Source organism: Mastigoproctus giganteus, chromosome 8 (assembly GCF_048544385.1).
Source record: "Mastigoproctus giganteus isolate SK-2022 chromosome 8, ASM4854438v1, whole genome shotgun sequence".
NCBI lineage: Eukaryota > Metazoa > Arthropoda > Arachnida > Uropygi > Thelyphonidae > Mastigoproctus > Mastigoproctus giganteus.
Genome location: NC_143582.1, coordinates 212,982,226 through 213,006,812, shown reverse-complemented (window position 1 = coordinate 213,006,812; position 24,587 = coordinate 212,982,226). Strand labels below are relative to the sequence as shown.

The window sequence follows — 24,587 nt, the reverse complement described above, 5'->3', positions numbered from 1 at the left end:
TAGATGAAAAACTTTGTCCTGCTTCGTACTTAAATCATTTTCATCTTCATTTCTAAATCAATTTGTTTCGTTTCCCGGCACTACCACCACTTGCACTTTTCATTGGTCATTGTAATACGTTCATTGTAATACCCTTCATCGCTGTAATACGTAAATAGGAATGAAGAGAAGTTTCTGAAAATTAGTTTTTTATATGATTGGAGATTTCAGTGAAGGGGAACATATTTCACCATAATAACGTAAAAACCCACACAATTGCAGTTATTGGTATTATTGCAAATGCAATAAGATCGAGTCTACTACCCGTTTATAATTAGATGCACTAATAGAAAAGCCCAATAAACCGGAAAGTGCAAATTGTTTTTGTTTTATGGTCATGACCTCCAGAAACATGCTTTAGAAAAATATCACAAAGGCATTCAAAATTGATTCTTATAACGGATACATATGAAAATGATGAAAGTGTAGCGCGGCTTCCATTATAAAAATGACCTTTTAGAGATATAAATAGCTTAGTAATATAGCAAAGATTTCAACTTCCAAGGACTTGGAACGAATTACAAAAAAAAAAAAAAAAAAAAAAAAAAAAGAAGAAAAAAAAAAGTGTTATTGGGTTTGCATTAAAATATTTTCACGATACCTCCATTTATTCTTAAGGGATGCAAAAACTTGTGTAAAGTTGAATTTCTGTAAGTTGGGGAGTTCCTGTATATGAGTAATATGGAAAGAAAGTTAATAAATTGCAACAAATTTTAACTAATACTTATGGGCCAATGCATTTGCAACAGCAATGATGCATTATGACCATAATGTGTATAAAATATGTTGTATATAGCAATTAATATTGAAGATAAGATGGATTTATAGAAAATGCAAGGGATAAAGTAAGGTTAGTAAAAAAAAAAAAAGAGAATATAAATTAAATTAAAATATATACACAAAACTTATTGCTATATATCACCACAATCTAGGTGACTTCATCTGGGGTCAACCACCCAGACTGAAGGCAAAAAACGACAAGGAGTTCTCTGTTTCTGTAATGATCAATATCTATTAAGTTATATGAAATAATAATAATAATAATTTTAGAGATTAAGTAATTTGAATCTAAACCAATTAAAGGTAGTTAAAAATTTTAGAATCAAAAGAAAGATAATATAAAGTTGTTGTTGTTTGTTAGTTGGTTTTTAGGAGCATTAGCAACTAAGGCCATATTGCTCCGGGATTGCAGTGGTCATTCCTTGACCTTTCCGCATCCTCCGTATTTGGTGGTGACGGGCTCGAACCCCGGTCTAATCAAGAAGCATGTACTACACACTGCTGCTCCTTCCCACCTGGCTACGGAGGCGCCTGTAATATAAAGTATTAATGCAAGCACATATTGAACATTGTTGACCATTATTGCTCATTACAGATCATTATTGATCTTTACAGAAACAGAGAACTCCTTGTCGTTTTTTGCCTTCAGTCTGGGTGGTTGGCCCCAGACAAAGTCACTTAGATTGTGGGTAAATAGTGATAAGTTTTGTGTATATATTTTAATTTAATTTATATTCTTCTTTTCCTTTTTTCTTTCTTTTTTTTTTTTTTTTTTTTTACTAACCTTACTACTTTATCCCTTGCATTTTCTATAAATCCATCTTCAATATTAATTGCTATATACAACATATTATATATATATATATATATATATATATATATTTTTTTTTTGGCTTATGCAGAAAATATTTGCTATCTTGCATCATTTGGCCTTATTAATGCTAATATTAACTTGCAAAATTTTTCCTTTTTTAAAATTCAGCTTTGAGTCTGGTGATTTACCAATTTTAAAAACATACCATCCAAACACTCCGGTTTAATCCTTCCTTTGAGGTTTCTTTGAGGAACCATCATTATTTCAAGCAAAGGAAACCACAGTGTCTAAAATGAAAATACAATAAAAAATTGAATAATTATTAGTTTTAAGAATAATAATAATAATACAAATGTTACCACTAAAAGTACCGTATTTCCCCATGTATAAGACACACCTTAATTTTGAGGCCCGAAATTTGAAAAAAAAAAATGTATTACATAAAGTTATTGAACTCAAGTTTTATTCATCATAAAATTCATACAACTTCATCACTGTCAAAACTCCCATCCATTAGCTTGTCCTCATCTGTGTTTGATGACGAATCACCGTCTTCATATATTGCCTCGTCCTCAGTTCCATCTATGGCATTTGAAATGCCACACTTCTTAAATGATTTGACAATGATCTCAATCTTGATATTATCCCAGGATCTTTTCACCAAGGTACAAACTTCTCTTATAGTTGGTTTCTTCACTGTTCCTGCTGGTGTCAAATTGTCCCCAGAAGACTTCATCCACTGGTTCCATTCGTCTCTCATGGCAGCTTTGAAGGGTTTGTTAATGTTGACATAAAGTGGTTGGAGCTGGGATGTCAAGCCTCCAGGTATGACGGCAAGTTTTGTTTTTTGCTCTGCAGCAATCTTCTTTGTATTTTTTGTTACGTGTGCCCTGAACTGATCAAGCACCAATAGGGCAGGTTTGCGTAAGAGCCCACCTGGTCTGCTGCTCCAAACTTTCTCAAACCAGATCTTCATCCCATCCTGATCCATCCAACCCTTGTCATGAACGGTTGGATCACTCCTCGAGGAATGTCTTCTTTTGGCATTGTTTTGTGTTTGAAAATCAGCATAGGAGGCAGCTTGGTTCCATTGGCACAACAAGCTAGAACAACTGTATAATGGCTCTTTTCATGTCCACTTGTCTTCACAGTTACAGTTTTCATCCCCTTCTTATCAACAGTTCTGTTACTTGGGACATCAAATTGAAGGGGGACTTCGTCCATATTTGCAATCTGTCCCAACTCAAACTGATGTGTCTTCCGACATTGAATGGCAAAACGATGAAATTCAAGGACTTTCTGCTCATAGCTTTCAGGCATCTTTTTGGCAAGTCTGGTGCATGTACGCATGCTTAGTCCATTCAATTTCATGAACCTGAAGCACCAATTGTGTCCTCCTTTGAAATCAGTAACTTCTTTTTCATCAGCAATTCTTCTTGCCTCATGCTGAACCATCTTTGTGGACACAGAAATTCCAATTGCCCTTTGCTCCTCAATCCCCTCTCTAAATCAGGCCATTTTGCCGACTTGCCTCTCGTGGCCTTCTTCTGTCGTGGCGTTTTCAGTAGGGTTTCTTCTTCCCGTAGCCAGTTTCGGATTGTTTTCTCAGTTGGAGGAGGACCAAACTTACATTCAGCAGCACGATTTCCATTCACTTTTGCAAACTGGATCACTTTTAACTTGAATTCAGCACTGTACGAAAATCTTTTCTGAGCCATTTCTGGGCAGAACGTGGCAAAACGTAACCTAACATACCGGTAACAAGTGCGAAACAATGAGCGCAAAGACAACCAGCGCGAAAAAGCGGGAACTGCAAGTAAAAAAAAAAAAAAAAAAATCTACACCCACTGTATAAGACGCACCCAGTTTTTAGACCCCAAATTTTTCGAAAAAAGGTGCATCTTATACATGGGGAAATACGGTATATAATAATGCTGTATTTTTTTTTACATATTAGTCTGTTTATAATTAAAAGAGTAAACCTCTAGTAAAATAACATTCAACCATAGATTTGCATTTTTTAAACATTACACTACCAACATGACTTTTACCTCCAGCAAATCAATGGCTGTTTCTGGTCAAGTTTTATGTATAGAATTTAAAATCAATCATAAAAATTTCCTATCACATCTCAGTTTTAAGATATAGATAGATAACTGGATTCTGTACAAAGATATGAATACTGTTTGAAATACAATTTTTAAACATATTAACATTTGGTTGATTTTGTTTATTTGGCTAAAAGTTAGGCAAGTACATCATTACTGTTCTTGCAATATAGTATATTTTGATTTTGATGCACTTTTCCAGATAAGTCAGTATTTTTATTAATTTTATTACACCATTCAACTGTTCAATATATAGTGTATGATAAACTACACTACAAGAATTCATCTTCTGTTCAAATTTACCAATTGCTTTTACTGTTTTTAGATTAATGCATTGTTAAAATGGAGAAGACAAAGCACAGAACTTGCATCAATCACCCAGACAACTTCTGCTATGTCTGTGGACACTTAACCCCAAAAACTCAGAGGAAGAAAATATACAATGTCATAAAAGTTGCATATTCATTGTACTTCGGCTGCAAGATAGGTGACCAAGAAAAAAATTGGGCTCCACATATCTGTTGTATTACTTGTATAACGAACTCAAGGCTGTGGTTATATGGCAAGCCGAGAGCATTGCCTTTTGCCGTCCCTATGGTGTGGCACAAGCCCATGAATCATTTCAACAAAACTGCTATTTCTGCATGACAAAAATAAAAGGAATTTCCAAAAAGAGCAAGCACTGTCAAATATCCCATCAGCAATTAGGCCAGTGCCACACGGTAAAGAACTGCCAGTACCTGTGCCCCCAAAATCTTGGGGTATTGGAAGCAGTGATGAAGGTATGGAAGAAATCGTTTTACCAGATGTCGCGGAATAATGTACTTCACATGATTTGGACTACGAGCCAGAAAAAGAAAAAGCCCCACACTACATTGAACAAGAAGAATTAAGCGACTTGATCAGAGACTTGGGCTTACCCAAAGAGAAGGCTGAATTACTCGGATCCTGACTACAACAGTGGAACTTACTTGCCAAAGGTACAAACATTACAATACACCGTAAGCGAAACAAAGAGTTTTCAAGATATTTCACAATGGAAAACAACATGTGTGTGTCTGCAAAGACATCATTGGTCTTATGCATGAACTGAACATTGATCACAATACTTCTGAATGGCATTTGTTCATTGATGCATCAAAGCTAAGTTTGAAAGCAGTATTGCTTCATAATGGAAATACTTTACCATCAATTCTTCTTGTTCATGCTATTGGCCTGAAAGAAACTTACGATAGTATGTCCCAGATTTTTACTGCTATACGTTACAATGACTATGGTTGAAATATTTGTGGTGATCTCAAAGTGATTGGACTGCTTGTTGGGTTGCAAGGTGGTTTCACTAAATACTGTTGTTTCCTGTGTTTGTGGGATAGTCGTGCAACAGCCAAACACTACGTCATACAACACTGGGACAAGAGAGATGAATATATTCCCAGCAAAAGCAATATAAAGTATGTTCCATTCGTTGATCCACAAAAGGTTTTTCTTCCTCCTTTATACATCAAGCTGGGCCTGATTAAGAATTTCACTAAAGCACTGGATAAAGAAAGCAGAGGATTCGCATATTTACTGAAAATGTTTCCAAATTTATCTCATGCAAAGCTGAAAGAAGGAATTTTCATAGGTCCTCAAATAAGAAAGCTCCTAAAAGATGAAGAATTTCAAAGAAGCCTGAATGATGTTGAACTGGCTGCATGGAGATCTTTCAAGGCTGTGGTACACAGATTTCTCGGAAAGAGAAAAGAAGAGAACTATGAGCAGAAGATGAGAACTAGGTGACAAACTTGCTGAAATGTTACAAGAACATGGGGGTGTCGAATGTCAGTGAAAATGCATTTCCTTCATTCCCATCTGGATTTCTTTCCTGAAAACTTAGATGTCAGTGATGAACAAGGAGAGCGCTTCCGCCAGGATGTATCTCCAATGGAAAAACAATACTAAGGTCGCTGGGACTATGCCATGATGGGAGATTACTGTTATTTCCTTAAACAGGAAAGCAATCTGGAGTATAAAAGGAAATCATTGAGTGGGAAACTTGTCTAAGTAACATATACTGTGTGTAATAATTATAACCATGTATGCTGATATTGTATAAAAACAAGGAATTTAAAAAATGCATATATCTTTTGATGTAGATGTGACAGAAGCAAAAGATTGATATTTTCATAATCAGGGCATTAATTTTGTTCAGAATAACCAACTTTTGTTCCAGAGGTATGATGGAAAAAAAAAAAAATTGTCGGGTAGTGTTATTTGCATATAAAATGCAAGCTTCTCAGTATATACAGTGGGATAAGTGATAGCCAGAAGGATCAGAAATGAAGAATTCTTTAGTTAAAGCTTAGTTAAATGTTAAGTTTAATGTAAGCATTAGCCACCCTGATAGCTGAAAGGGAAGAAATCGTTTTACCAGATGTCGCGGAATAATGTACTTCACTATTTATCTCCTTATTTAATTAAATATGCTATTCCCACAAAGTAGTATTAATAAATATCTCTAAAAGAATTCAAGAAGTCACTGAAAATCAGTTTAGATTACTTTGAGGCCACTTTGGTCAAGGGACCAAAGTGGTCTCAAAGATACAAAATTGAACATAGTTATGTACAATTTTAAAATTCACTTTCATTCCACTATTTACGTGTGTATTTAATTCTCTATCTAAATTTTTATAATGAAAATTTGAATCTTACCTCTCTTTCAGGTGTATCCATGTTATTTGAATTACGTTGACACAGCTGAATCACTACTATAAGTTGTGCCTGAAGACCAACCCACGGCATGCTAAAATCTGTGTCAGTATTACGAACATCATTGGTAAGACTTTCAGCTAATTTCCGTATTTTCATTTGCAAATTCTGCAATGGAATGTATAAAATATATATGCACATATATACACACACACACTAAAAGTCTGTACATATATAGAGATGTTTTATTTATATTAAAAAATAGCACAAAAAAATTTCAAATTTCAACTGACAGAAAAAAAGCAATTCATCTCCTTATTTAATTAAATATGCTATTCCCACAAAGTAGTATTAATAAATATCTCTAAAAGAATTCAAGAAGTCACTGAAAATCAGTTTAGATTAACCATGGAAATCACAATATCATTATACAGATTTTTCTTTTCTTTTCTTTTATGATTTTAAAAAACTAACTAAATAAAACAAAAATAACATGTTTATTTTGGATTGAATACAAAATATTTACTTACTTCTAGAAGAATACTGAAGGCACCATGGATATCTCCTGCTTTTTCCAACAAAAAAGCTGTTGCATCCATAACTTGATAGTGTCTGCATATCTTTAAATAGGTTCAGAAGCTAAGTCAGTAAATTTTTCATAAAAGATGACAAATAAAGCTTTTTTTAACATAAACACACAAAAAAAAATAAATAAATAAATAACAGGATAGAGTTAGATATATTGAAAAATATTTTAAAATCATTTAGAATTATTAAGTAGCATCTCTCACAGTGCAGATTTAACTGTCAGTTTTATTTCATGTATGGATATCTGCCACAACTGTTAAGCAGTAGCAACTCATTATGAATAAATGACAATATACTCTCTTTAAGAAAGTGTCTTTTACTCATAGTACACTCAAAGGCAACTCACAGCAAGTGCCCTATATATATAAAGAATCAGTTTTATTAGGAAAAAACATTGTTTTATTTCCTTTAACCCGTGATAAAAATAGAAGTTCTTTATTTTAAACAGGAAACGCACATTTTGTATGGCATTTAATATATTTTCTTGAAGACTCATTCCATTCATTTTATAACTCTTACTGTCCTTTCTGAAATGTTGAGTCCAAACATGAAAAGTTTCTGAAGTACTCAGTACAAGGTGCATGCAAGTTAAAGTTTCCTTACTTATATTTCACAAATGTGTTCATGCATGTGAATGGCATTGTTTTCAATGATAATGTGCAGCGATTGTTTGTAGTGCCTCTGAAGATGGTAACACTATGCATACCAGTGTTCCAAGGTGTGACAGTAAGAAATGGTGTTATTGTCAATCTTTTCTATTCCTTTGCTTACACTTGTCAGACTAGCACTTGGTAAAGGCTGAAAGGCCTTAGATGAAAAAAATAATGATATCACACTGATCTTGCAAGAAAAATGAGACACATACTTGGCATACTAGCAACTGTCTGTGGTGTACATAGTGCTGCTGTCTTATGGAAGATACCTCAATCAACATACATTATACAAGCAATGCCATTCATATTTATTAACTCATCAGTGGTGACATCTCCATTTGTAATACAGTGGTGGGCTAACTGACAGGTGCCCATTTTTCTTTTTAATATTTGGAAATTGTTTTAGTTTTTTGGAATTATGCTTGAACAGTGTCAATATTTCATCTTTTCTTAATGGACTGCAGTATTTATTGTATGTAACTTTAAGTTTTAAGAAAATAATTTTTTAAAATGTGCAGTTTACACCTTTTACTTTCAAAAAAAAAAAAAAAATTGCTCAAAATTATTAAAAAAAAAACATTTTGGATATAAAATGGAGGCATCAGTCTCTTAATCTGTTCCATTTTCCAATTTAATAGACTAAGTGCAAGAAATTTCAAACATATGCATGCAAATATATTTCTGCTTATATGTATATAAATATTAAAAAATATATTACATATATTTGAATACTATTAATTACTTCCATTTTCAGGTTTATTTCAAATTTGGCACCCTTCATGGCATGTGAAATTTGAAATTATGTATACTGCTTCCCACAGAGTTGTGGCTATTTGGAAAGAATATTGGGTTTTGTGTTATTGTCATTATGATGCAAAATCAATAATAAATCTTTCAAAAACAACAATGGTAATACAGTAAATGTTTATTGAACTAGTGGGAGAGGGGAAAATAAATAACATCAAACTTTAAACAAACACAGTGTCAATACTTGTCCAGTATCATGCCACTCTTCAAGCAAAAGTCAAACAGCTGCAAAGATGGTAGCAGGGTACCCAACAGGTGCTTGCATACAAGCATAAAAAAAATCACCTCAGAAACTACTGCAGTAAAAGTCTGACCATATTTAGGAAAGTAAAAGGAATTTCAGAATTTTAATCATTGATTAGCAGTTAATTTGGAAATGTTATTTTCGAGGGACACCTGTCAGGTACCCCACCGATGCTGCTGGGTTAACACATTCATGAAATACAAATTAGGAAACCTTGCAACTTAATGCACTTCATACCTTAGTACCATGATGGAGTGAGAAGTGAAAAGAAATTTGATGACAGTGGACTCTTGGAATCTATAATTTTCAGGAAATATATAGAGGATGGATGTTCTAGAGAACACAAATATCATTCACATGTTTATTAATAGCTAACAAATTCTGTTTATCTAATATTTTTGTCAGATAAACAACAGGAGATATAAAAATTATTTATAAAAGTACAGTAAACCCCCGCTATTCGCGGGGGTTACGTTCCTGAGAAATGTCGCGAATACCGAAAACGCGAATACTGAGTTATGGCTCCCATAGTAATAAAGGGGTTCCGTTCCAAAGTATGAAATATATAAGAAAAACTAGTCTAAAATTTTGTCTATGTATGTATTATATGTACATAGTACAGTAGACAGTACATAGTAAAATGCAAGCATATGGCATTGAAATGAAAATAAGAAACAATTTAATATTAAATGTAATATTTATTAGAAATTTCAAACAAATCTTTCAAACCAGCGCCTTTGCTAGCAAAAAAACTTATCCTGCCAGTGCTATCACCAGTTTCGCTAAAGTGCTGATAAAGGAGTTTTGCCTTTTCACGAATGATGAGTGAACTTAACGGAATTTTATTTTTTGAGTTCGGTCTTCTATCCACAGATTTTAAGCTTTTTCCAATTTAACATCACGAGTTACAGAGCAAATTTTTGAAGCAATTAGCGCATTTTCACGGACACTACGGTGGATTTTTTCTTCCGATTTTTTGATTGATCGTACCATTGACTCATTGATTTTATAATGTTTTGCCACTGAAGAGACACTTTCACCATTAGAAATTTTGTCTAATAACTCAATTTTATTCGCTAATCACCTTCTTTGATATTTTCACATTTCCCTTGTTATTCGTAACATATTTTTGTACGGGTAAAAAAGAACTTGTCCACAATAAAGGCACTTTCTTCTGTTAACACACTCGAAAAAGTCTGTTTTACACTGCAAAATGGTAGATTTATCACTTATGTAAGCATATCAATTTATAAATTGATAAATTTATTCAATTTATAAGCATATAAATTAAAAGCAAACGACCAAACCTTCCATGACAAGCGCATAACACATACTGAACAAGGATTAGCAAGAAACATCCACGCTTGCGATTTTGTCACCCCTCTCCCCCACCCACTGAACGCGGTTTTGACCGGGAAAGATAATTTTAGCCATGCCCATGTTTTTTTTATGGCGGAAAATATTCACGGCGCTTTAAAATTCACATTTTTTTAAGTTTCATTTTATATTAAATCAGCGATCGTGAATACGCGAAACCACGAATACAGATACTGTGAATAGCGGGGGTTTACTGTACTGTCAACTTATGTTTCCTGGTCCTCAGCATGTTATGTGATTTGTAAACTTGCTGCAATGAACACCAAGTCTGTTTACTGCAGAATATAAGTAGCAAAGGAAGTTGAACTGGCTACAAAAATCTGAATATTACCTGCTCTTGGCTTCATTTTTCCCAATCAAGTTGCTGATTAAGTATTCATGTTATTGATGGACAGTACAAACTCTTAAAACAGTTCTTGTTTTCTATCAACCACTTTGAGAATGCCTATGCTTCGTATATGAGAGACAAACAGACAAGGAATTTTGACTTTTTCAGAGATAAAAAAAAATATTTTTAGTGGGTGAAGTTGGAATCTATCTGCAAAGGCATATAATCCTCTCTTTACTTGGAACTTGATACAAAAACGCACCAGCTAACTTTTAGAAATTGTGAAGAAGAACGAAAAATTTTAATACACTTCCAGCAAAAGAAACCAGAAAGAGCAAAAAGTTTCACAAAAAAAAGTGCATTTTAAAGACAGCTTTGACATATGCTTTAGTATAGCCAGAACCAATGTCAAGTTACATTAATTACTGCAACTTAAATATGTATTTAAAGGTACATAAAATTAAATCCATATGTCTGAAAATTGATCAGAATTAAAAAGAATGTTCTAGAATACTTTGACAAGATTCCATACTTAATATTTACATGCTTTTACCCTTCAGATGATCACTATTTTTAGCAGCCATCCTCCAAAAAAAATCACTCCATGGATATTTTCCCTGCCTACCTTTCTGATATGGTACAAAATTTCAATTGACAACAATGATTTTTTTTTTTTTTAAACATTCAGTCATTATGCACTGGAGAAAAGTCAAAAGAATCAGAGGAGTCTCGTTATCAATTTGCATTTACCATATCAAATTCACAGTACATATGAAGTGGGTACTAAGATAAACTAGCAGACCCAGACAGCCAATATCAATATAGTAGTAAACACTCCACTGTGGCTGGAATCTACTTGAGTGACTGTAAGGATGTGGATCCTGAACTCTGCTGTGATACAGGTTTGGCTTTCTTTATTACTATTTTTGTTTGTTATACTCCTCCCCCTCCTCATTTGATACTGTGATAAAGTCAGGCTGGCAGGAGAGAGAGATACTCAAATAGCTACCTGAACCCTCAGTTTCTTTAACTTAAAAATTAATATACAGAAAACTAAACTAAAATAATGAAATAATAATAATAAAATAAATAAATAAATAAACTTGATCTATAAAAGCATTACCAATACAGATATCAGCATTTCTTGGTATTAATTTTTATCTGACAAGTTAACCCCAGGGGCTCACATCTGGTGAGTATGGGCTTGGCACACCCAGGGTCCTGAGCTGGATATCACCATTCTTCTGTTTCTTGGTGATTCCCTTCTACTTCTCTCTCTCTCTCTGGGTAACTTGGAAATTTTTTTTTTTTGGCTGGTGCAGCATAAGCCTCAGGCTTCCTTGCACTATATGGCTAGTAGTAATAAGAATACATGACAATTTCATATTGCAAGAATCAACTACTGTAAGCAGCAGGGGTTTCTTCTTTTTTTTGTATGTTCAAACTGTAGTACAATTTACTGGTTACATGTACCATGGGAACTTTGCCAAAAACACAAGGCTGACATTATTCATTTTAAAACCTCTATATATATATATATATATATATATATAATGAATATAACAAATAAATTAACAATTATTATGGCAAGATAAACAATTATTATAGCAAATTATACAATAAAAAACTAAAAACTGAAAGGAGGAGAAGAACTGATTAATGCCATCAATGAATGCCATCAATGAATGTCTAGATAGAACATTACATCAGTCTTATTATGTTTGAGCATAGTTTGAGCTATTATTAAACGTGCAATTTATTAAAGGCAAGTATATATAAGCAGGTGGCAACTAAACGCTATAATAGTTATAACTAGTCCATGGTAAGCTTGGTAAGGATACACATAAATAATGGAAATAACAAATATTGAAAAAACAAAATAATCAATAAAGCATAAATGTAGAAAATAATAACTAAATACATATGTCATGCCAATTATAGGAAAATGGTGACACATTGAAAGGGACTTTATCAAGGGCTAACCCCTTCAATGTGTCCTCCTACAATTAGCGAGCTATCAGTTTCTGATATCATCTACCTGTTAATCCATGCCGAATGGTAATAAAAGATATCAAAAAGAAGGATAGCTATAATAATGGTAACTAAGTTAAAGTTAGACGAATTTTGTGGTAGTTAAACGAATTTGAGGTGGTTAACAGGCTGGATGATTTTAGCCCGACCGATAGCCAAGACAACGAATCAAGCAGAAAGATGAATAATAGTGGTAGTTGAGAACCAATAGTTTTTAAATATCATGTTAGTGGATGACAAAGGAGCAACAGCTAAAAAAAGGAGAACGGATATAGGGTGTAAGAAGAGCAATAGTACCTCAATCCCCCTCGAATTACTCTAATAGTTCATGAGGTAAGAACAGTAGAAGAAGATAGCAAATAGTTAAAGTAAAGGAAAAGTAATAATGCAATTGTACGTCAGATAATACCGGGGGCGTAACTTCCCGTCCCTTATAGCAAGAGATCCTGGTATATCAATAGTATAATGCAGCAAAATTTTGGATAATGTATAAAATAAAATAAAATATATTATGGAAATGAAGTGGACAGGAAAGGCTAGTTCCTAGATACTTACAGCGTGGTATAACGAGAGAAGCAGACATACCTCGAAGAAGAAACACAAGAAAAAAGCCTCGTTGTAGAGCACGTGTTGATTTATATACGTAGATAGTGGGTGCCAGCGCCCTCGTACTGACATGTAGTACAAGGGCGCTGGCACCCGCTCGTACTGCAATATAATATATATATATATATATATATATATATATTATATTTAAATAATGTTGGAAAAGAAGTATTACTTAAAAAATAAAAAGGAGGGTACAGCATACAGAGTTTCCGCTGCAATATATTTTTATTCTTGTTACCTTTCTCTTCCCTCCCTGTTAGATTTGAATCTAGGTTTAATTTTGTTTTTTCGCTCGTCTTGCCGTACTGCTGGCATTATTTTATTATTATTTTAAACCTTATTCTAATTTATATGACTATATATATATATATATATATATATATATATATATATATATATAGTTCTATATATAACACTTAATAATTTTATATATTTTTACAATTTAACTCTTTAATATATGGATTCTATATATATATATATATATATATGTGTGTGTGTGTGTGTGTGTGTGTGTGTGTGTGTCATTTCGACATTAGTTTTTGTAACAGCACATGAAAAATTTGACAAATGTAAAGTACTACACATGGGAAACAGCAACCCCAGAGCAACGTATCAACTCTGTGGTACTACACTGACAGTGGTAGAGAATGAAAGGGACTTGGGGGGTGGTTGTGCAGGCAGATATGAAGTTCTCTGAGCAGTGCAGATGGGCTGCAAGAGTAGCTCATGGAGTATTGTCAATGATATACAGGAATTTTTCCAGTAGGGATAAGGAGGTGATTATTCCCTTGTATAAGGCAATGGTCAGGCCACACCTAGAGTACTGTATACAGGTCTGGAGGCCTCATTTCAAGAAGGATGTAGAGCTGCTGGAACGAGTACAGAGAAGGGCAACAAGATTAGTGAATGGAACAAAGGGGTGCTCTTATGAAGAAAGGCTTAAGTTTTGCAAATTACAGTGTCTGGAGACTAGGCACCAGCGAGGTGATCTGATAGAGGTGTATAAAGCCTTGAATGGTTTGAGCATGCTCAATGCTGATGGGATTCTTCCTCTAGCTCAGAATAATCACCTGAGAGGGCATAAATTCAAATTGAGGAAAGACAGATGTAGGATAGACGTGCGGAAATTTGCCTTTAGCCAGCGGGTGGTTGGTTGGTGGAACAGACTTCCATCCCTTGTAGTGGAGGTTGATAGCCTAAATAAGTTTAAGGCTCAGCTGGACAGGTATTTTGAACGAACAGAGGGGTGAAGTGGAAGTGGTTTTTTTTTTTTTTTTTTTGGCTGATGCTGCATAAGCTTGCTTTCTTGCATCAAATGCCTCTACTAATGCTAATGCTAAAAAAAAAAAAAAAAAAAAATGCAACTTAAAAGTTGGACTTACTGAATATTTTTAATCTTCTACAATGTCACTTGTGCAATATAATGCTTACCATATTAATAATCAGTTTATAAAATCCTCTTTCTGAAGGTACCTGGAAATACAATCATCAGCAAGACAGGCTGATGTCCTCAGGTGTAATAAACAATGTTAAGGCACTATTCTGATGTTGTAATAGGTGAAAATCAACTATAAACTTTCAATCTATTATAACCAGTCGTTAATATTAGGCATGAAGCCCTTCCTTGGTAAATGGATACACATAAGAACAGTGTCCAAAAAATTAGTTCATATTTTGGATTTTTTGTTCACCATTAATAATCTTGAGCAAAATTCTTAAATTTATCTTTAGTTATTATTATTATTATTTTTTTTTTTTTTAGAAATTTCTGAATACCAAAAGTAGATTATATTTCAAATGCTTATTACAAAAGTGAACACAGATTTTACTATTAATGTAACAAAAACTAATTAAATCTATTGCCATCTTGAGGAATTAAACTCAGAAACATAAATACAACTATTCATTTAGAGCAAGGGTTCCCAACCTTTTTTTGCTTGTGGACCCCCGAGTCCTAACTTTACATATGTGGACCCCCATATACGCATATGTAATATTCCTAAATGAAATATTTATTTGTAGGTTAGTAAAAGCTAATAATTAAACAATTCCAATATAATATAAAAAATGTAAATTACAAATTTTGAAAATTTTAATTGATAAAACTGAAACATATTTTTACTTATAATGACAGAATTAGTAAAAAAAAATTTTTAAAAATACTATTTCAAACAACATATATTCCTAAGGCTATTAAATATGACCCCATTAAATAGGCCCTACTAATGAGATCCTTGTGGCTGATGTTGTGAGTCAGACGAAGATCACCTCTTTTTTACTATATCAAGTCAATTACGATTTTTTGTTAACAACTGTGTTACATGACTAAAGCCAGATTCCACAAGATAAGATGATGGGAAAACAATGACATACATTTTAGCTTTCTCTCATAAAAGTGGATATTTACATGCAATGTCACTATTCTTCCATACATCATGCTTTCCTTTTTTGAATAGACCTCGGACTGTCTCATCAGACCGCAATTCAACAAGTTCCTCTTGTAAATCAATTTCAACATCAGCAACATTTACCTCAAATGGAATCAGCACCCAATCTGGGATGTTCAGTTCTAGTAGGTCCTTGAACTGAACTTGCATGTCTTCATAAATTTTTTTTAAATGATCAACATAGACAACACAATCATCATCCTTTAAATCACTGCTAACTGAAGCAAAGTTTGGAAACTGGTCAAATGCATGGTGTGAGATATTAAGACTGTACAATTTGAGTTTTCCTAGGAATACATTAATGGCTTCTTTGCTAGATATTAAATCACAATTATGTCCTTGCTGCAGCTTATTAAGAGAATTCAGTTTTTCAAACACATCTGAGAGGCAAAATATGTCTGTTTTCATGGCAACCAACTGTTTTCCAATCTCCTTTTCGTTTAGAAATGATACAATACTGTCCCAACGGATGATGAAGCGACGAAGACAATTGCCTTTAGACAACCATCACACCTCTGTATGCAGTACAAGACGGTGAAATCCTTCATTTTCATCACAAAATTTGCAAAAGAGATGATCCTGAAGAGCATTAGCCTTAATGAGGTTGACAGCTTTTATTACAAGAGTTAAGGCTTCATGAAGATGTCCACTCAATCTCTTTGCCACCAGATGTTGGCGGTGAATCATGCAATGCATGCAAAATACTTTTAGCAATGCATTTTTTAAATGAGTGATAAACCCTCTATCCCTACTGACCATGGAAGGAGCACCATCAGTAGCACAAGCCATTAAATTTTCGAGTGGAATATTTTTTTCTCTAAAATAAGACTGGACTTCCTTAAATATTATTTCATCTTTAGTATCTGTTTTGAGGAATCTTGCAAAAAGCATTTCCTCTCTGAGTTGATTATCATCCATACATCTTACATATGCCAATAAAAGTGCTTCATTGCCCATCAAAGTTGATTCATCAAGTTTCATTGCAAACTGTTTCACTCGTAATTGAGCAATAAGTTGATTTTCTACATCTTCAGACATTTCATCAATGCGTCTGGATATTGTGTTATTGCTCAAAGGAAGGTTATCGGTAATTTCACGTGCATTTTTGTTTAACATTGTTGAAATTACAACTGATATCGAAGGCAAGATGACAGTTTCACCAATGCTATGTGGCTTTCCAGATTTTGCTATTATTTTGCTGATTTCATATGATGCTAATAAACCGCTATCTTTATTGCTTGCTTGTTTACTAAAAATCTGATCCAATTTGTTTCTTCCTTGAAAATTGTCTCGTAGTTTTTGGAAATACTCCACTGATTTATTTTTCTTTTCGCTGTGCCTTGTCTCCAAATGATGACGAAGCTTACTTGGCTTCATGCTATCATTAGACAGCACAGTCGTATATATAAGACACATTGGTTTTGTGATATTCTCTGGTGATTCAATAAAACCATACGACAGATATTCAGTCAAATATTGTCTTGTTTTCTTCTTTGCACGAGCCATGGGTAATCTGAAAACAATAATAATATTATTAGCCTATAATATTTAATGTTGGAAATGCTTGTAGGTACTAATGGAAATATAGTTCACTAGAACAATAACATTCAATAACACAAACAATAGATTTCACCACGACGATGCTGATTACTCACTACAGAATGAAATGACTACCTCTGACTGACTGACTCATTCTAGATTAGTTGGTGCTTAAATAATGTTTTCTTCTTCCAGAATTTTCTATGGAAAGAAATTTTTTTTTGCGTCAACTAAAGAAGGTTCCAGAAAATACTAGTATCTTCTAACTGCGAATTTCTGGACTTTTCTATGACTTAGTTTATTTTATTATTATTATTTAACAAATTATTTTATTTATAATATTTTATCATGAACCCCTTATTATGGACCCCCGAAATACAATTTTTTTTCTTGTGGACCCGCTCAAAGCTTCTATGGACCCCGGTTGGGAAACGCTGATTTAGAGAATGCATAACTCAACCCTTTCAGCTAGTAAATCAAGGGAAATGTTCATTCATTATATGTATTTACTTACTTCCAGAGTTTCCATAAGTCTATAATCTTCAACACTACGAATATAACTGTGTACTTGATTAGGTTCAAACTGACACATTAGTTCTATGAATGTTTCTTGAACTACAGGATCAACAGTAAAAGACTCCTTATTGTTAGATCCAGGACTATGTTGGGTTTCTCTAGAATAAAAAAAAAATAATAATAAAAAAAAAAGTCATTAAGAACAACCTGCACATACATAATATACATAGCCCTGAGATATACTGTGGCAAAAGAAAGCAAAATGTTTTCTAATTTTATTAATTTTACTCCACAACCTGATATCAGAAAATAATACTGCCAAGAGTAAGACTTTAAAACATCTAGCTGGTTTCTTTCTGCAGAAAATTATATCAGATTCTTTCCACTTCTAAAAATGAATAGTGGTTCAAAAGCATTATGATTTAAATAGTTGAAAAGAGGCTGATCTATTTGTAGTTTGTTCAGAATGGAATGAAGCTGCATTTTCTTCTCCATTAGACCTGTGGGATCTTTATCAGAATAGTATACAGGCTGGCCTCGATTAACGCGATTAATTCGTCCCACAAGCGCATCGTGCAAAATGGAAACGTGTTAATCGAATATAATAATCAATAGGAAAAATTATAATTGGTCCTTGAACTTCTGGAATGTCCATAAAGAATTTAAAAATACCTTTTAAATAACTTTTTAACTGTATACAATGTAAAAGATAATGAAAATAATTATGGAATTAAATGTTTATTGCATAAAACAGCGGTTCCCAAACTGTGTGCCGTGGAATATTTTAAATTTTCGAGGGAAACACAGTGATACTCGACATCTGTCAGACACCGCATGAACTACTAGCTCAAGGTAGTTCACAGTTTCAGCATTTCTTTTGGTCTGGGTGCACCTTGAAAAAATTACTGAGACACTAAGGGCGCCGTGAACTGAGAAAGCTTGGGAACCTCTAACATAAAATACACAACGAAGAAATGACTGTTGCAGAAATATTTGAACAGTGTTGACTTTCTCTTTTCATCAATCAATTTCCGATAGCCAACAACAATCTTCCCTGGGCCCTGGCGAAATAATATTGCAGAGAACCTCAAACCTTTTGTTTGAGGTTCTCTGCGATACAAAAGATTATCTAATTCTTTTACCGTTATCTCCTTTGTGGTAACATTTTCATCTGGATCATTTAAAAATTTGAATTTTTATGCAAGTGTGCATTGACTTTATTAGCAGGAGACAAACAAGTAACATGTCTTCTTCCGATGGTTGATGGAATACACCGAGGCGCACAGCAGGCAAACGTTTGTTTATTGCCCATACGACTCACGGTAAGCTTAACGCGCGATTCAAATCTTTTTCAATTATTATTTTTCACATAAAAAAAAAAGATCGCGTTAACTGGAAATTTGCATCGCGTAAAGTGAAAAGTGGTATAATTTTTCAAATAGCGTTAACTGAAAATCGCGTTAATCGAACTCGCGTTATGCGAGGCCTGGTTGTATATGTATCTGTGTCTTGAGGAAGAATTTGAAACAATGAAAACAATCATGGGAGTTCATCACAATTATTAGACTTCCCTTATGGCTTTACAGATGTGAATGAATTGTTTATTCTTAAGGCAGGCCATGGGTACTGTTTCAGACAAAGAGAAGTTTTCACGTTACCTGAAAGAATGTTTATAGTTAATATTCTGAAGTTGATGGAAATTTCTATAGTTACAGCATCTTTTGACATGGTGGTCACTGGTGTAGTGGAGGCTGAAGTGGACTGAGCTAGGAAATCTAAAAACAGATGGGACAGGGTGAGTGCAAAATCCTTTCTGGGACACTTAATTCTATGCTATTTTTAGGATACTGAATTCTTTGCACTTTCTGGGATATTGCATTATATGCACTTGCTGGGATACAGAATTTTAAGGTTAGGGATGTTAGAGGAAAAAGGAAGGCATGTAGAAGAGGCAAGAGGATGAGGTAGCTGAAAGAAGTAAGGAATCAGAAGGTAAAATGAACTAAAGAGTGGATGAGTGTTGGAACCAGGATGGTGGTGGAGCAAACGAGTGGTAAACCAGTGAAAATGCACTGTGGTTCCCAGCTAAAGGGAGTCACCAAAAAAAGGTCGTGAAATTCTTATATTGAATGATAAAATTATTGACAGAGGGATGATAAATGATATTAAATGATAAAATTATTGACAGAGGGATGATAAATGATATTAAATGATAAAATTATTGACAGAAGGATGATAAATGATAAAATTATTATTGTTCTCAAACTGAAAGGTGGAACGCAATGTGCTATTATCAGCAAAATTATGGATACGGTTTATCAGTCAGTGAAAGAAGGTCATTAAAAAAAGGTTCTTGTTTATAACTCACGCAGGACCAACCCCATATCAGTGGAGTTTACAATAAATCATCAGTACAAACATTAATTGTATTTAGTAGTCACAGGCTTGAACCCCAGCCCACTCAAAGAGCATGTGCTATTGCACTCTCACTCCTGACCACTCGGCTACGTCATTAACATACATGAGGAAAAGAGTGGAGAAAAGAAATGAACCTTGAGGAACATCAGCATTAGTGAAAAGTTAGAAGACACAGAGCCATCTATCAGTACCTACAGTGAGCAGTCAGAGAAAACAGGATACCCAATTGTAAAACACACAAAAAAAACTGCAATATGGAAGCTTGTTTGGAATACTTTTATGCCAAACATGATCAAAAGCATTAGAACTGTTAAGAGCAACTGCTTGAGTCTCATCAAATGTTTTCGTTGAATTTGTTCGCAGATGGGAAACATAAGCCAATATATCACCAGTGGATCAACACTGATGGAATCCACACTGCTGATCATTGATCAGATGGAAGATTAAGATCAGTTAGGAGTTGACAGTTAATGGATTTTTCCAATACTTTGGAAAAAGTAGAGGTAAGTGCAATGAGACGATAGCTGAATGGGAGGGATTTGTCTCCCGTTTTAGGAACTGGTTGGGTATGATCAAATTTCCCAGCAGAAGGAAATACACCAGTGGAATATATGAATACGTGAAAAGACAAAAGCAAGCTCAGGAATGCATTTTGAGAACAAGTGGAGAAATGCCATCAGGATCCGGAAATTTCCTGGCACAAATATCATTCAAAATTCTGCTAACATCCTTTTTCACAGAAGACTACAGGTGCTATTGAGTAGATTGTACTGGGAATGGTAGGAGATGGTTTTCCAAGATCATCAATTCAAGATTTAGTGACATGCTAGTATGTAACTTTATCTTTAGCTGAGAAGGCAATAAAACCATCAGGTTTTTGCAGTCAACAGCTGGGCAAGACACCAAAATACTTGACTACAGTTTGACAAGAAGCAAGTTTTCTACTCTTAGACTGTTCAAAATCTAGTTTGGATTGATTAATAACTGCTTTACAATTGTTGCAAGCTTTAGTTTTGGGCAGAAATGAATGTAGAGATTTGGATGTGAGCCACGGACTACGATCACTGCCAGTTGCAATATGCATCATTTTTAACAGCCTTAGCACACTTATTGGAAAACCAAGGTTTAAATAATTAAGGTGGAGTGAGGAATAAAGGATTTCATTCCTGCAAGGATAATTTCACTGACATGATCTTAGCAAACACTGACAACAGAATATTTAAAGCAGTAATCCAACCAAGGAAAACAAAAATATAAATCTTGCAGATCATCCCATTTTGCATTCTTGTAATGCCAAGCAACACAAGTCATGATCTATAAAGTGCCTAGAAGATCACTCACCTGAGGAGGGAGTACACACAGTCAAGGAGAATCAAAAATGTTGGGTATGTGGCTGGGATTTCCTGGTATTCTGGTAGATAAATTAACAGTCTGTGCAAGGTCATTAGTTATTAAAAAACCTCAGCCACAGCCTAGTTTTCTAGAAACACAGACCCTCATCTGGGTCTGTGTTTCTAGAAAAACTGAAGCTAGTTGTGAATATTAAAATCACCAGGAAAAATTACTTGACTGTTAGGAAAGTTGTACTGGGGAAAGTTTGAGTTTCAGAGAAATAAAGTTAAGTTTCACATGATTATTGGATCTGGAAGAATGATAAAGGCAATGGATGAATTTGGCAGAAAGGGGTAATAGGATTTTAGGTCAGAGAAGAGCAAAAAGAGATGATTCTAATTCTTTGACAGGGAATATCAGAATGAGCATAAGCACAAATACCACCATTGAAAAGGTAAGTGGAAATGGACATCACTGAGATTTTAAACAAGACCATGTACATTTGTGAAATAAATGAGAAAGTTTTTAGGCAGTTTGTTCTGTTAGTTTAACTATTGATTATGTATTCAGTAATAAAGCAAAGTAGAGGAGAACATATATGAAGTAAAGAAACTTTTGGATGCAGCACACACACAGTGAGAACATACTCAAACTTTCTCCAGTCACCATCTGGCAGAGCAGAGGCAACAAGATTATACACTAGCTGATTTGATGCTCCTAGAAAGTTACCAATAGGTTCAGTCTGGTGGATTATCTAGCAGCCATCCTGCAAACCTCATTTTAGAGTGGTATCCTTGAGTAAGGAAGATTGGATCTCACCATGATGCTCATCATAATCTCAAAAGACATCAATCATACTGCATGATGGAAGACAAAGAGATTGTCGGAGCTCTGCTCTGCTCTGCTGATTAAACATGGGTTTCAACCACTTCAAGCCTCTAATAAGCAAAGTGGTTATATTGCACTGGTTGATGAGCATCATCTACTACTTAGTGTTGCCTAGTGACACAGAGGGGCTGTATTCCTCTGTGTGGTGTGGACACCACACCTTGATCCCAGCTTACATTGGTTCATACCAGGGTCACCTCCAGTATACTGAGTGCAGCATTTCAGGACTTGTCCACAGGGGTTAAAATAAGAAAAAGAAGACTTCTTTAATATCGCAGAAAGAGCAGTAGAAACTAACGACAAAGACAGAATAGCACTAGTTGAAGATTTAAATAGCAGGGTAGGAAAATTTGGATAGAAAAGTAAACCTAACAGTAATGATAAAACACTACTAAATTTTGCACAGAACATACACTGCTAATTACAAATATAGCATTTGAACATTAAGCTGGTCACAAGTTTATGTGGAGGAGTAGAAATAAGAAAAACATTATTGGATATATCATTATGAAAAAGGAATTTTACACAACTAGTTGAAAATACAAGGATACATAGAGAATTTGAGAATAGAAATGACTATTATCTTGTACGGAACAAATTAAAAGTGATAATTAGTAACAAAAGTAAGAGGTATTAAAAAAAAGTTAAATGGACAAAGAATCTTTTAGATTTGCCAACAACCATTAAATGAAGACACATTCTTACTCACAGGTCAAATGGCATTATTAATGCTAATATGACTTTAAATGAGGAACAGTAAAAATTTAAAAACTTTAGTTCAAGTCACAAAAATTACGTTTGAGGAAAAAGTCTGGAAAGACCTTGCCTTTAGCCAGCGGGTGGTTGATTGCTGGTTTGTTGTTATTTGTTATTTGGTTTTTAGGAGCATTAGCAACTAAGGCCAGGCACCTCCGTAGCCAGGTGGGAAGAAGCAGCAGTGCATAGCACACGCTTCTTGATTAGACAGGGGTTCGAGCCCGTCACCACCAAATACGGAGGATGCGGAAAGGTCAGGGAATGACCACCGCATATATTCCCGGAGCAACATGGCCTTAGTTGCTAATGCTCCTAAAAACCAAATAACAAACAACAACAACAAAGGCCATATTGCTCCGGGATATGAGGTGGTCATTCCCTGACCTTTCCACATTCTCCGTATTTGGTGGTGACGGGCTCAAACCCCGGTCTAATCAAGAAGCGTGTGCTATGCACTGCTGCTCCTTCCCACCTGGCTACGGAGGTGCCTGTTGATTGCAGGAATAAACTTCCATCTGTCATTATAGAAGTTGATAGCTTAAATAGATTCAAGGCAGAACTAGACAAACACTTGGAGCGAGTGGATGGGTGAAATGAGAAGTGTTTTTTTTTTTTTTTTTGGCTGATGCTATATAAGCTTGTTTCCTTGCATCATGTGCCTTACTAATGCTAATGCTAAAGAGAGGAATTCAAGAGTTCTGGCAGACCCAAGAAGTTAAAGAGAAGCAGCTATAAAAAAATAAAAGAAAAAATATTTTAAAAAGATTTTGGCAAATAAAACTAACAAACCCTTATTCGAATAAAAAGAAACCTGCAAGAGAACGAAGATATGTATGAAGGATAAGGAAAAAGCTTGGAAACATTTTGAGAAAGATATAGAAAAGTATCTGAAGAGCAGAAAAAAATGTTTTGGCATTTAATTAAAAATCTCAGAATTGGGGAGGGGGGGGACACAACTGAAGAAAAGGACATTTTAGAAAAATGTACTAAATACTCTGCTAATGAAATAGCTGAAGACAACACTGAAGAGAAAATGACTGAAACATAGGAAATTATTTCTATTGTTAAAATAGAAAAGTAAATGGAAAAATGGAAGATAGCCTGTGTATTTGAAAGATATGGAAAAGTAGCATACCCGAACTGCCAATAGCTGGAAGTACAATAACACCACAGTGGTAATATCATTATCCATGGGTAATTTTTTTTTTGGAAAATTACCTGTTCTTCTAGAATGGAGCAAATAGCTAATTGTACCAATAAATAAAAAGGAAAATAAAGTTGAATGTGGAAATTACAGAGGAATATTACTCTTTAATGTATCAGACGAAAATATATGCATGAATCTTAAGAAGAGCATTAGCATTAGTACAGGTATTTGATGCAAGAAAGCAAGCTTATGCAGCATCAGCCAAAAAAAAAAATAAAAATAAAAATAAATAAATAAATAAATAAAAAATAACCACTTCCACTTCACCCCTCTGTTCGTTCGAAATACCTGTCCAGCTGAGCCTTAAACTTATTTAGGCTATCAACTTCCACGACAAGGGATGGAAGTCTATTCCACCTACCAACCACCCGCTGGCTAAAGGCAAATTTCCTCACGTCTATCCTACATCTCTTTCCTC

The 24,587-nt window shown here is 34.3% G+C and overlaps 1 protein-coding gene across 1 annotated transcript in view; it reads right to left on the bottom strand.

The window, feature by feature from the left end:
* Positions 1-24,587, bottom strand: part of Vps8 (vacuolar protein sorting 8) — a 286,412-nt gene that overhangs the window by 31,633 nt on the left and 230,192 nt on the right. The window contains exons 33-36 of the mRNA XM_090380461.1: positions 17,567-17,726; positions 6,960-7,049; positions 6,433-6,597; positions 1,839-1,920 (exon numbers count right to left, since the gene is read on the bottom strand). Coding sequence (XP_090236587.1) covers positions 1,839-1,920; positions 6,433-6,597; positions 6,960-7,049; positions 17,567-17,726 — 497 coding nt within the window. The remainder of the gene's footprint in view (positions 1-1,838; positions 1,921-6,432; positions 6,598-6,959; positions 7,050-17,566; positions 17,727-24,587) is intronic.